General features: G+C 45.6%; 1 protein-coding gene across 1 annotated transcript in view; it reads right to left on the minus strand.

The window, feature by feature from the left end:
• LOC115915128 (alpha-2-macroglobulin-like protein 1) overlaps positions 1–13,288 on the minus strand; it is a 31,436-nt gene extending 18,148 nt beyond the window's left edge. Inside the window, exons 1-17 of the mRNA XM_030971056.1 lie at positions 13,221–13,288; positions 12,445–12,628; positions 11,152–11,202; positions 10,664–10,808; positions 9,953–10,005; positions 9,619–9,639; positions 9,043–9,202; positions 8,388–8,472; positions 7,884–7,995; positions 6,477–6,585; positions 5,826–5,935; positions 4,877–5,041; positions 4,363–4,587; positions 3,407–3,470; positions 2,818–2,963; positions 2,100–2,246; positions 714–887 (exon numbers count right to left, since the gene is read on the minus strand). Of these exons, the coding sequence (XP_030826916.1) occupies positions 714–887; positions 2,100–2,246; positions 2,818–2,963; positions 3,407–3,470; positions 4,363–4,587; positions 4,877–5,041; positions 5,826–5,935; positions 6,477–6,585; positions 7,884–7,995; positions 8,388–8,472; positions 9,043–9,202; positions 9,619–9,639; positions 9,953–10,005; positions 10,664–10,808; positions 11,152–11,202; positions 12,445–12,628; positions 13,221–13,288 (2,019 nt within the window). The remainder of the gene's footprint in view (positions 1–713; positions 888–2,099; positions 2,247–2,817; positions 2,964–3,406; positions 3,471–4,362; positions 4,588–4,876; positions 5,042–5,825; positions 5,936–6,476; positions 6,586–7,883; positions 7,996–8,387; positions 8,473–9,042; positions 9,203–9,618; positions 9,640–9,952; positions 10,006–10,663; positions 10,809–11,151; positions 11,203–12,444; positions 12,629–13,220) is intronic.
• Between the last annotated feature and the right edge of the window lie 966 nt (positions 13,289–14,254).

Consider the following 14,254-nt stretch of genomic DNA (forward strand, 5'->3'; position numbering starts at 1 on the left):
ATCTAGGAGACAGCACAATAACATGCCTTTTGAAGGGAATCAGGTTCTGTATTTGTGTGGTAAAGTTCTCTCAAATTAAGAAACCCATGCAATTCAGACATTTTGGGTTGTTTTCAGTGTGTTGTTACCCTCTTCTCCTATTTTGAGGTGCTTCAACTCATATATTTTCCATATATTTCATTAAAGAGCATTCTGCCAGAAGCAGCACTCAGCACTTCTTGCATTTCAGTTAGCAGACATGTTAACACTTCTCTGGCTATCATGCTTGTTAGCATATCAGTTTATTTCGTTGTTTGTCTTGACAGTTAGCTATAAAGCCAAACTGTGAAAGACTAACTTTTATTTAAACTGCTTGAGGATAAGTAAGGAGATGCTCAATGAAACACAGAGTAAAGCAGTATGTAAATACAATAATAGCCAAGTGGTGATTGGTCAGAATATGGTGAGGTGCTCAGGTGTTACTGCTGTATTCTTGCCGTCCCCCCCCCCACTTTGTAGTTATGGGAGCCTGAAGTAAGTTTGTTCATTTTTACATTATCTTCTTCTTATCAGGTGGTTTGTACTGTACTTACTCAGCTTTCCCCATAGTCCCCAAATGAGTATGGCTACAGTGGGCAACAAGGAACAGATGACTTCTTGTAGGCATTCATGACAGCATATTGGAACTCACTAGGGGAAAGTTGGGAAAGTTTAGAGGAGGTGTAGGCACTCACCTTAAACAGGTTATAGACATCAGCCTCACTTTGGTACCATGGTGCACCCATCCTAGCCTTTTTGTGGGGTCTGGGCTGCTGGGGCAGGCAAGGGTATGCCTCAAAGTCTTCCAGGCGGTAAGGCAAGCCTCGTCCTCCAAACATGAAGGTGTTACTGAAGATTTTATAGTACAACTGCAATGGAAAAACACAGGTCTTCAAACAGAGCTGGCCAACAACCACGTGTATGGGTCAAACTTTTGGGTTGTAGCCTTCTATTCCATATTGAAGAGGTCTGCAGTTGAGGAAGTTGGCACTGACCCAGCTTACACTAAAGGACATAATATAAAGGACATATATAGGATAATATATACTAAAGGACATAATTCCAAGCAGTGGATGTAGACAAGCAGCTTTTAGGCTGCAAGACAGTTCAAGCCTTTCAACACTAGGGTGCAAAATTAGGATAAAAATGCTTCTGTTTAAATACAAGGCATTGGCACATCTGATCTACATATTTAAAGATTATTACTTTAAATACCTGTCAGCAGATGATGCAAGTGCTCTGCACTAGGACAGCATGCCTATGAAATGGACCACCAGATCACACTGTGGGCCCTATCAACTGGTGTAGTGTATCCCCCTGGATTTGGTGAGGCTTCTTTGTAACACACTGTACACTGCTATAATTTAACTTACTACTTTGCATGAGGCATGTACCTGTTTTATCTCTGGTACACATTGTGGATTTATGTTAGAATTTTCAGGTTTTGCAGTATTTTTACTCCAAGTTTTAAATTAATTCCTGGGAAACACGCAGCTGCTTTAAGGTAGGTGCCTCCAACCCCTCTGATTCTCGGAATCCACCTGGGTGCTGACAAAATACTGACCCCTTTTCACCAGCCACTGTGTGCTCTGGGTGCTCTCATCTAGCTACTGTTTTCTAAAGAACTGCTCCAAAATACTGAGCTGTTGCATGGTTTTAACTCAGCAGTGGTTGGGGCAGAGGGACAGGAGGACCCTGCCAGGGCAAAATTCCATTTTAAAGGCTTAACCTCACAGTTTGGTGGAAGATGGTAGAGCAGAGATGTGGATGTGAGGGAGGCTGCTAAGCACTCTCCCTCCAAGCAGAAAGCACCAGCATCTCCTTGAAGTGGCTCTCCCTGCCTCCCCCTGCAGTGCCAGGTAGCATCCACCACCCTTCAGGCAGAGGCTCACAGCACAGAGCTGAGGACGAGAAACACGATCACCCCATAACTGCTCAGGAGAGGCCGAAGAAGGGGCATGGCAGGGCAGCCACCCAACACTGCAGCTGTCCTGGGACGTCCTGTGGGCTTCCTGCCAGCCATGCATGGAGGCAGAAGGCAGGCAGACGTTAGGAAGTTGGACAGGGCAGGCTGCACTCACACTGTGTTCTGTTGGGATTTTGTTCCTATTCATGAGGACGCTCTTGTCGACAGCTCGCACAGAGCACAAGGACCCTGGAGCAGCCATGAGGTTCAGTCTGACTTGTGAGCCTGGGACCTCCTCCTCGTGTGAGAATTCCAGTGCCACCTGCAAAAGAAGACAAGGTCTGGGGGCTTAGCCTTGGAGAGTGAGACCCTCTGACTCTTATATGTCAGGATTGCAGAGGGAAAGACTTTGTATAAGGTAGGGAAGGGGGATGAAGTGCTGAATCAAGCCATCCTGGAAATTCATTGGGAAGGTTAAAGGGGCTGCAGTGCACAGAGCCCTAGCCAGAATTCCTCTACTACCACACATCCACCACCCTCTGATCCAGAACTACCACAGGGAGCTAAGCAGACAAGTTTCTCTTCTGTGTTAGGGAGCGTATGAGAGACAGTGTGTTGCAAAGTCACTAACAGGGAATGGGGGGAAAAAAGAGTTCAAGGGAACCTGGTTTACTCCTTGAGCAAAGCTTGCCAGTTGGTGTTGTGGAGAGCAGAACCAGGAATTCAGGGAGAAGGAGGTTATCTGTCTTGTTTCCCACCTAAAATACTTGGGCATCTGGTTTTGCATATATCCAGCTTATACCATTTGGATGAGGATAAAACAGGACCAGGAACTACAGCAGATCAGAGCACATCAGCAATGCTATCACACTCCTTGTGTGATTTCTGCTCACCTGATGGCTAAAGCACAATGCTACTACAAACTCCTCCATATCAGCCACCACCTCTCCGTCTGAGAAGATCGCATACACCAGAAGCTTGATGCCAGGCAGGAAGTCATTGCCAATAGGCAGAGTCAATGAGAAGGAGCCCTGCAGATCTGCACTAGACAGCAGCGAGGAAGAGAGGGACAACATCCAAACAAATCAACTCACTGGAGTGGGACACGCATTAAGAATCAAAAGAGGGACTTAATAATCTCTGCCTTGCAGATAAGAACACCTCACACAGACAATGTCACAAATTAGCAATAAACCAAGCATACCCGCCATTTATTTGACTCATGTCTTCTTCAAAGGTACAAGTTAGCAGCAAATTCATAAGATTGGATGTTATATCAATTAGACAAGACAGAAGGAGCAGTTGCCTAGAAAGACCCTGAATTGAGAGGAGATTGTGTTGGTCTTAGGAGAAGGATCACCATTAAGAACTCAGTTCAATATTTCCCACCTGTGGATAAGAATAACACCTGCAGACAGAGTCACTGGAGAGTGGTCAGTTTTCTGGAGTGTGTTACAAGACACTTCTCATGTTTTTACTCACTCTCATGCTGGGTAATTGGCACCTTCTTCTTTCTGCTGAAAAGGATCTTGCCTTTTGCTATCACCTGAAGAAAAAGAGAAGCACCACTCAAGAGTCTGAATTACAAGAGCAGGAGGAGAGTGTGAAAAGAACACAGGAAGAGAGAATGGCATCTGACAAATGTTTCCCCAGAAGTTCCTCTGGCAGGACATGATTTCCATTTCCATCTCTGCAGCAGAGATGCTGATGGTATAACTGCGTAGGACTTGAGAGGTGTTAGTTAGGCTATGAGAAGGTGGGGCTGCTTGCAAAGCCAGGTACTTCTGAAGCTATGGGCTATGAAGCTCTGCTCTTAAGACCCTGTGAACTCTGATCTTTGCATTACTAGTATCCAGTACTTTCTGATTGTACGAGTGAGTCCAGTCCAGTAACCAAGACAGTCATAACCTCTCAGCTAGGCTTTAGTCACACCTTTGCTTTGACTCACTTTCTTGAAAGTGGACTTCATGAAAACTCTATTGCATACCTCTGCTGTGCATCAAGGCCCTGTGCAAGGGCCTCTCAAGGTTTTCCCTGCAAAGATACAGGCGAGGGAATGTCAGCTGCCCCAGAGATTGCCTCTTAGTTCTCAGACAGATTGCCCCAGACACATATAGACATCCGGGGCTCCCCTTCTGGGCAGAGTTCGGGCTAGCCAGCCAATTCCATCCATGTGGACATTAGAGAAAGTAGGGCAAATGGCAGGCATCTATCACCCAAGCTTAAGTCAAGACATGGATAACAAAGCAATGCAGCTGGGGGCTAGGAGCAAGTCCAGGAACTGGAAAGCAGGTACAGGTTTGGGCAGAACAGAAGTCACAAGCTGGCTGTCTAGGACTAGCTTTATCTTTCCTTTGAGTATCTCTTTGCTGTGAGAAAAGGGTAAAATGCCAGTAAGCTTAACCTTGCCCTGAGAATCAGCTGTCTTCTGTGCTCACCAGGTAGTAGAAATCAACGTGGTCTTCTTCGGGGCTGAGTTTATTCTGGGAAAGGATATAATCCACCTGCACTTCCTCCTCTTGATCACAGAGCATCATGTCATCCTTGGCCTTGATCTCCAGGAAGCTGTTGCTCTCAGAGTAGAAAGGTTTCAGCCAACGGAAGTCCTCTCCTTCAATTGCACCAGAAAATGAACTGTCGTCACTTGGAGGGCGGTGGGTACCCTTCCGAGCACAGAAACACAAGGTGGCAATACAATTAGTATCAAGTGATGCAAGAGAACTTGTACACCTGCTGAAACTCTGTTATCACCTGAGCTGATGGCAGACTGCACATCTGTGTGCCTAAAAAAATTTGTTGAAACATCATTTTAAAGTCTCTTACAAGATTTCTTCTTACAAAGTTTTAGCAAAAATCCAAGCTTAGTAGATTTGACACAATCTCATTTTTCCTCTTATTTTTCATGGGACACACCCCATACCAGACAAAAGATTTTCAGTGGCTGATACTCACCCTCAGAGAAACCATCGTGCTGTTCCAACTGGTGGTATCCAGTGTGAAGTGAGCTTCCCCCATCTCATCTGTGAGGAGTGACAGCTGTGTCTCCTCATCATTGACATCAACTATTAGATGGACTGTTTCATTACTGAGGGGAGACTCTTCACTGCGGAAGATCATCTGTAGGGAAGGGGGGAAAGTTAATACCCTGTTATGCCAGACTCTGAGGCACTGACAGTGCTTAATATTAATTGCTTCTATCACTTGGTTCCCTCAGCCCTTCTAGCTTTCAGACCAGTTGGAAGGATCCAAATAAAAGTCCAATAAATACATGAAACCAACAATTTGAAGCTGTTCAGGACTGGAACAAAATAGTAATACAGGCAATGAGACACCTCTATTGGGGGAAAAGGTGAACTCTTCAGACCCTGAGGTGTTTCTTGGACAATGCTGGAGGATCTTTGATGATCAGAAAGAGATTTGTCCCCAGCAACCTAACTCTTGCTGTTCCTTGCCCTCTGTGTTGAGGTCAGTACCGGCCCAGGTGAAAGTGTTTCTAGCCCCAGGACAGCGGTCCTAGCATCACCCAGGTGACCCGAGTCAGAAATGAGTGCCAGTGAACTGATGGGCAAGGCTTTAGAGATTTCTGCCAAGTTACCATGAGTTTTCATCCCAAGGGAATGTTATGTGCCAGCTGACGCACCCCCCATCCCATATGCACAGATTAGTTTCAGGAGATGCTCCTGGGGAAGCCTCCAGAAACTGCAGCTGGCCCCAGAATTCCAGTCCAGGAAATATACTATGTTAGAATGGGGAGAAAAAAATTTTTTCTACATGAGGCTTCACTCCTAGTTTCTGAGTGCCAGCAGAGCAGCATTGACTTTCCTGGAGACTGTTCCTTTTTTCCCACAAGAGGTTTTATCTGTGATGCATTCTGAGCAGAGAAGGGATCCATGAATGTTACCTTCCCTGTGTATGGTATCCCTCGTTTGTAGAATGGATGGAGGTCGATGAACTGTACAGCTTTCTTTATCCATGCAACAGAAATTTGAGCCGTTTCCTCAGAATGGGCTCCTGGGTGGGGAAATGAAAAATCTGTTCAATCTGAAGCAGTGCTCTTAGGGAAGCAGAAGTAAAAAACGTACTTCAACGCTACCTACAACATCTACAAGCTCTAAATTTAGGAAAGAAAATACATTCTTCTAGGATATTATTCCATCAAGCTTTCTGGTCTCCCTGCTTCATGACATGATGCATAATAGGCTATAAGTATTTATTTACATGTTTATTTGTTTGTGTTTTTTGAAGATAAAGGGAAACTAGATAACTGTTTAAACAGTCTAGGACTTTGCAACTGGCTGAGGAACACCCTGGTGTCCAGGCAATCACTATGAAGTTACACATATATGAAGGGAGGTGAACGGTGGAAGGATTAGGAAATCTGGTAAAAACAGATGGAAGAGGTACTAGATAGAGTATAATAGAGACTATTGCCATAACAAAAGACATGGGAACCTTCAAGTTACTTTTTCAAAAGACATTCCACTGCCACATAAAGACCAAAGCCAAAAATGTTGCCTGTGAAGAAGAGAATGCTCCACATATTATCCAGTACCTGTTCCATTTTCCACCACTTTGCCTTTTGCAATTATGTCACTGTCAGCTTCATTTATTTCCAGAGCTTCTGTCTTTATTGTGAAAGTAGCGCAGCCATCCTTATTTGTCTGCACAGAGAGGAGAACAGAGAGAATGAGTGTGGTGTGGAGGAAGACAAACTGTTCCATAGATGCCAGGCAATCCTAAAGAAGTATTTCCAGATATTTTTGGAACAGAGGAAAGCTCCCAAAACCTAACTGCAGAAACCCATCATGGATATCTTAGGCAGAAAAGAAATCAATATGCTTGTATTAAACAATCACAAAAAAGTGGCAAAAAAAAAAAAGTACTTAAGGCAAATCACATAAGGGTTAATTATGTCACAGAGAATCTCAGGAGACTGGATTCAGCCCAAATCCTGTAGCTGAGAGAGCATGAATTTCATTATGTGAGCTAAAGGTCTCCCTGAAATGCTATGGCCCTGATGAATAAAGCCTGGCAGTGTGGCTTTCCAGACATGACCATTCCTGTGACATGGCCATATGAAACACAGGCATTCCTGCCAGGTGCAGATGGCAAGAGCTTTGCCAATCATTGAGGCAGAGCCTGGGTATAGCCAGTGTTTCTAGCCCTGCCTAAGAAGTGCTCCTCAGAACCTTTCAGGGCCTCTTACATGCCATGTGGAGCTGGCATTCAGCTGATGTTTTGCACAGCTAAGACTGCACGGCATTCCAGCTGGAGTGCATTTTAAAAGATGCAGAGATCCAGCTAGATTTTTCTATTCTGGCTCATTGCTGGCTGGTCTGACATTTAAAAATATTTCTTGTGACTTTCAGGCCAAAGCCCGTGCATCTGAAACCCGTGGGAAAAAACAAATGCGAAGCATAACCACAAAAAATAATGGACACGGATGAGAAGAAAATGTAACCAGCAATGGACATAATTTCAGACCAGACACTAGCAAGCTTTAGATGACTCATTGTGCAGGGGTAGAGCAAGAAACAGGACATCAGTCCTGGATCCACAGTCCATGTGATGCTCTGATAGCCTGATTATAGGTGGGCGTGGTCACCGGGCTGAATAGGCCCTGGTAGGCTATTGGTAGGCTATTCAGTGATCTGAATAGCCCCACGAGATGGGGTGATCTGATTGCACACTATGTGATACAGACCCTTGGAAAAGGTCCTAGGCACCACTGCTTCCCATGGCTTACACTTTCTCCCAAGGCAGGGAGTCAGGAATGCGCAGCTAGAGCAGTAATTCAAGCACAGGGTTATGGGAAGAGGAATCAGTGGTCTGATCATGTCCAGCAACTGGGAAGATACCAGACTGAACAGGTTGGTGCCCATCTGAGGTGCATTGTGGCAGGTTAAGGGGGCAGAAACACATTTCCAGACACTTTTTGATCTCCTATTTGTTCACCTACCCAGCTGTTTTGCTTCTGAATCGCTGAACTTGTAGAATTGCCTTTCCTGTCCTGGGAGCATGTCATAACAGTGATTTCTACTTTCCCTTGAACAGGCTTCCCATAAGTATACCTATGTCAAAAGAGAGAAACATTCACCAAAAGACAGTCTGCTGACTGTCAGCAGAAATATTGGTATAGGACACCTCCCATCCTCATCAGGGGAAGTGGAGCCCAGAGAGCTTTGCATTGTACCTTGTTTGCTCAGGAACTTTAGCTCATCCTTTAAAATCATTTTGCATCCCTCTCCACCCACTACACCCAGCATCTTTAGTGTCCTTCAGCCTCACTGTAAGTGACCAGGTGTGACAAGGAGCCCATTCCAGAGTGTGGTCTGTCTCCCCAAGACACAGGGTAATGCAAAAAGATCATACTGACAAGGGGAAGATCACTTCTTTTTCTTGAGCAATCTGGAGGTGACAGTGGAGTCAAAGGGCAGAGATCACAATGGTATCATGTACTCACTTGCCACAGACAACCAGCTGAAATTCCTCATCTGATGTAGTGATATGTGGAGGGTGCTCAATTTCCACCTCAAATTTTTTCAGCACTGTATGGAAGAGAGTAGGACAAGGATGGAGGAAAAACCAATGGATGGTATGGATGAGTATAGACACTGAGAGAAGCTGTAGCTGCAGTTCAGATGAGGGAAAGACAGTTACATCCCCAGCTCTTCATCACCATGCTGCAGTCAAGTTACTCCCTCCAGCCACACCACCCTGTACTTGCTGCTGCAATTGCACATGGGACTGCTTTCTACTCCAGCTCAGGCAAGGCACATGGCGCAAGGTTTTGTCTTTACCAATGCCAATTAATGGGAGCAAGGCATGATTCCACTTCCCATTACAGGAGCTGACTGGAGTGGATGACGCACCTAGCTCAGCAAAACATGCTCATTACAGGGCACAGATGCAGGTAGAATGAGATGTCAGCCCACAGCCTCTCCTTTGTACCCTGTGCAGCTGCAGAACCTCCAGCCCCATGTGAGATGTGCACACAGACCCATCCATCCTTGTGTCCATTCTGTTGTTCTCCCAAAGCAAAAGGTGGGATGGACACTCTGCTCTCTCCTCCAGCTACCCCCACTGCTTTTCCCACCCCTCTGATGTTGGAGTCTCACCATATTCCTCAACACTGAATTCTTTATAAGCCATGTTCTGCTGCACTGAGATGGTATAATTCCCAAGGGATGCTTCAGACGCCAGGGGGAAGGATAGATCCACAATGCTGTGATTTGACTTTACATTCAGCCACTCAGCAATATGGTTGTTTTCAGGATCCTGTTTGGGAAAGGACATGTAGAGCCACAAGTCACATTGGGCACATGTATCTGGCAGGTCCAGCCATACTCAGGCACAAGAAGGCACTACAAGGGCTTAAACTTGACCCAGTAGAGAGGACTCTAGATTGCCAGGAGATATACCTTTGCTTCCCTCCAGTATTATTTTAGTAAACTTAGGAATTACAGAGGCTGCCAAGAACAGCAAAGCTACTGAGAAGTGGCAGCATCATAACACTAGGGGAAGGAGAAGCAGCTGTGCTGACCACATAGAAGCTGACCACACAGAAAAACCTTCAGCCGAACCTGAACTATAACCATAACTTCATGACGTTACATTTGTGGCACAACTCTGGGAGTGAAAGATCACAGCAGAAGAGACAGATATATCCCTTTGGTCACTTCTTTGTCACTTACCAGCAGCCATATCTGGGAATACTGTAAAAACAAGAGAAACACAATCTCAGTTTTGTAAAACAGCATCCATGTGAACCAGTATAAAGAACTCTGCCTGACATGGGTCCCTGCGCAGAAATTCCTGCCCCATCCAGACCCCACAGTACATCTCCTCCTCCCTCTGTGCCAGCTTACACCTGTCTTTCTTCAAGGGACCAGTGGATGAGTGGTTTCCTTCTAAGATAATTTATTCTTATGGTTTAACAGGCATGAAAGGAGATATCTTGTTCATAAGCCTCTCACCATGTCTCATGCTGAAGCTCCACCTTCTAGAAAAGCACAAAGTGATACTCACCTCATCTTTAATGACCTTAAGGTTCTCATCAAGGTTCACAATTCTAAATTTCACTGTAGAAATAAAGAAAAACATAGTAAAGTATTCTGGCTGCAACAGGTCCTTGCACAAACTTGCTTCTCCTTTTCTATGCTCCAGTATTCATGTCTCTCTGTTTACCTCAGAGATGCTCAGGTCTTTTCCCAAACAGCCCTCCCCAGAACCTCCCACCCCAGAGGGCTTTGTCTGGGAGGCTTATACACAGCTGTGTGCTGCAGAACCCCACTGCCTTTACCTAGAGAGATTACAAATTGGGCTAAACAGTGGGATTGTCTACAGTGGAGTCTGTCTGCAGTCCATTCATATTGTGAAGACTGTGGGGACTCTGTAATTCTACAGTTTGGAACTGACACTCTAGGTTTTACTCAAACATGAACAATAGTCTTCAAGGCTGTCCAGTGTCCTGGAGAGTCCTGGTTTTCCCTTTAGGTCTCACTAGAGATATGGCACCAAAATAACACCCAGGAACAGCAGGTTGGGAATTTGGTGTAGCACACCTTGGCGGGGAGCATCCTGGCTCAAACTGTTTCTAGAAACACTGGATAATAGAGATCTGCTTCCTTCCATCTCCAAGAGCCTTAGCTTGCTGCACTTGGTGAAATCTTCCCTCCAGGTGTGGCTGCTATCTTGACCCTTCCCTCCCCATTTCAATATGCTGCCTTCTTGCCTTACCTGTTTCTCCAGGTTTGTATAAGTCCTTGTCTGTCTCTATCAGAATTATATTCTTCTGGGGCTTGACCAGAACTTTTTTGTCACCATCAAGGAGCACTTTGTCTCCACTGTGGATCAGGACATGCAGAGAAGCCACCTCCTCTGACTGTCAGGTTAAAAAAAAAACAACAAATTACCTCAGACTACAAAGAGCTTGAAAGCGAACCAGAGGCACTTGTCCTTCCAAAATCTCCAATGTCCCCCTCCTCCTTTCATCTACTCTGATTAAAGTCTCTCCTTTCCCCAGTCATAGTCTTCTTTTTTTTGTCCACCTTCTTCATTACCTTTTCTTTGCCCTTCTGCTTGTCATGTTTGCCTCTTTGCACATTTATTTTTCCTCTTTACTGTCTTTCCCACCCTGTATCTCCAACATTAACATGGCTCAGGCACAGGAGAGGCTGAAGCCCTCAAATTTGTAAGAGGAGAGGCAGACAAGAGACATGTCCTACCTCTGTCTCGGAATCATCTGTTCCCCCAGGAATTAACATGAAGTCTGGCACCTACGTTGATTGACACAAGGAAAAGCAAAAAAAATTCATCAGAAACTTTGCATCTTATCACATATATAAGACATCATCTCACTGTTAAAAAATCCCCAAACTTCAGAGTCCAAATTCTTCTGTATGACTCTGTAACCCACTTGTGACAGAGAAGCAGTCACTGCCTTGTTTATGAACTTAATAGTGAACTGACCAACATGTCCTTCTCCCACTTAACATAAATGAGAGAGTTTTATGGAACTAAGTAAACCATAGGAAAGTCAGATCCAAAGTAATGAGAGATGGGATACTGATGAGGCAAACACAGGACATCTCAGCATCAGAGAGACTGAATTCAGCAAGAGGAAGATTTTTTTTGGTGGTTTTTATTTTTTGCTAACAGCAGACTTCCTTGGCTTTCCGAACCAGGACTTGCTCTCTCCTAAGGGTTGGCACCAAACTCTTAGTTAATCATTGTCATGTTGATGTAAAGCCCAAAAGTGACTACAGCCCCTCCTTGAATTCTGCTGAGTCTGCAGGGCAATCAGGGCATAGGCACAGTGACTTTGTGCTGTGCTGAGGAAGACAGGGGCAGTTTGTAGAGCCTCAGCACCACACACATCTCCATGGCTCTCCAGAAATGTAGCTGAAGGTTCTACAGTCAGTGTGGCTCCGATAAGCTAACTACGGCAGTTAGCAATGACAGGAACTCAAGCCACTCCAGAAATATCCAGAAATATCCTTGGTGAAATTCAATTCATTGTTGGTTCAGGGCCATCACAGCTAAATTAAAGCAAGCTCAATGTCTATGCAGGCCGCAACTACATCTGGCAATGTAGGTGCAGCTTTAGAGCACAATGGTCCTCTTGGAGCTGAAGGGGCAGGCTCCTGAGGAAACAAGGATGAAAAGAAAGTATTTGCAATGCATTGACTTTTGCTCTGATATACAAGCACTTTTAGGGGCAAAACACTGATTAAACTGAAAATGAATATTTAGCACCACACTTTAAGTAGGATGAAATGTGCTGATACAGATCAAAAGAAATCTGTTCTTTTCTATAAAAATCTTTTTATACATAGAAAAGATGCCCTGCTATCTTGGACTCCAGGACACTTGTATTTTGCCTAGCACTGGTAGGGAAATATACTTATCCTGCTTGGAAGCTATGGCAAGGAAAAGGACAGTGTACCCAGAGAAGTGCCGTGCTCTTGTGTGAACATGAAAGCATCCCCTGCCAAATCAGTAGCCACAGCTACACTCACCTGGAAGGTGATGCTCTGAGAAGTGCCTGGCTTCTCCACATCCTGCTCCACCAGTGTGTGATTCTGGGTTTCTGTCTGCAAGGTGACAGCCAGGTGGACAGCCTCAGTTAGGGAGCTGAAGTGAATGTAGAGCTTCTCCTCCTGGGACTGCCGAAGGATAGCAGGGAACACCACCATATAGTGACTAGAAGAGAGCAGTACATGTTCAAAAACAGGTCAGAGGCTGAGGTGGACAGGCCAGCATCCATCTCTGCTACTTTCATGAAGAGGTAGACCAAGGGTGAGAAATGTCTGGAGGACTGCATTGAAGGAAGTTTAGCTCTTTTAAGCTCCTTTTCAAATGAGAAAGGAGGAATATGCCCAGCATAGAGAACTCCCAGTTTCTCTGTGTCACCACCCTGCCACCAGCCAGGACACAGCTGCCCAGACGACAATGCTCCAGTTGTGAGTACACAGAGCAAGGCTGTGTGAGGAAACCAAAGAAGCCAAACATTCAGTGGCTGAGGCATTAGGCTTCCATCCTCACACCAGATTTCACTCTACCAGCACAGCACAAACAGAGGCAGAACTCCTGTGGCCTCTGTAGCTTTGTGGTGTGTGCAGTGCAGCTCCTCCACAATGCCCGGGACTCTGCAGGAGCTGCTTCTGCTCAGCCCCCTGGGAGCCAGGCTCCCACCATCCAGCTCTGGGGTGCCAAAGAGTGCAGCCCCTCAGCACCACCCCTAACAACAGGCCCTTCCCCCAAGCCCCCCAAAATCAAAAGGAGAGAGTCTCACGGTTCCAGGCTTGCTGCAGCTGCAACTGGGAGTAGGGTCAGGGCTAAGAGGAGCAGTGGTGCTCCCATTGCTTGGGCTGGGACAGAAAGCTGACAAGATCCACACTGGAGGGAGAGCTGCATGTACTGATGGGTTGGAGCAACCCTAAATACCCCCTCAGATGCTCCTAGGTTCAAAGAGTAGGGGAGTTAATATATGGAGATAATATCTTTTCTAGGCTAATGACATGAGCTAATATTTACTTACTCCCACCAGCAGCAGAGTGAAGGTCACATAACACAGTTCTCCACCCACGTTTACATTCAGGTGGTATTCCAGGCTGTGGGTGCCAGGACACTGGGAAGGGATATGTGGAAATACATGTCTCTCACTCAAGCAGAAGGGGACTTGGGAGAGTCTCATCTCATCTGTGATTGGTCTGGAGCTTGGCTGTAGTATCTGATCAGAGCCAAATCTGCACATCGGCTACTGACCTCAGCTTGTAAAAAGCATCCTCAGCTTGTAAAAAGCAACATTAGTGATCTTCCCCTCATCCAGTCGTTACTCTGAGCTGGGAGTAAAATCCTTTCAAATCACCTCCATCCCATGCATCCCTGCCTCTGTCCACCCATCCATCCCAGACATATCTGATCCTCCTGGATACTCTAGAATCATTTCCAGGGCAGTTCCTGCTACCTATGCCAACGCCTCTCATAGTTCCACTGTTAGGCCTTTCCAAATAAATAAAATATGTATGAACACTTTAAGTCCACACATGTTTTATCAAATCACTACTTTACATGTGCCCAAGCTGAATGCCCAGTCTTTTGACAGATTCCCCCAGCCATAAGGTGATTCTACACTGACCACCCCCCTCCTCCAGACTCTTCCTGGGCACTGCACCCTTGTGTGTTGCAAACAACTAAACAACTGTTTAGTGCAATACAACACTCGTATTTCCATTTCCTGAGTGGCAGCAGTGAAGAGCATAGGGCTTGGATGAATTTGCCCTCTAGTTACAACCTCAATTGAAGGTGGACATCCTCATTCTGTCC

Source organism: Camarhynchus parvulus, chromosome 1, assembly GCF_901933205.1.
Source record: "Camarhynchus parvulus chromosome 1, STF_HiC, whole genome shotgun sequence".
In the NCBI taxonomy this organism is placed as follows: domain Eukaryota; kingdom Metazoa; phylum Chordata; class Aves; order Passeriformes; family Thraupidae; genus Camarhynchus; species Camarhynchus parvulus.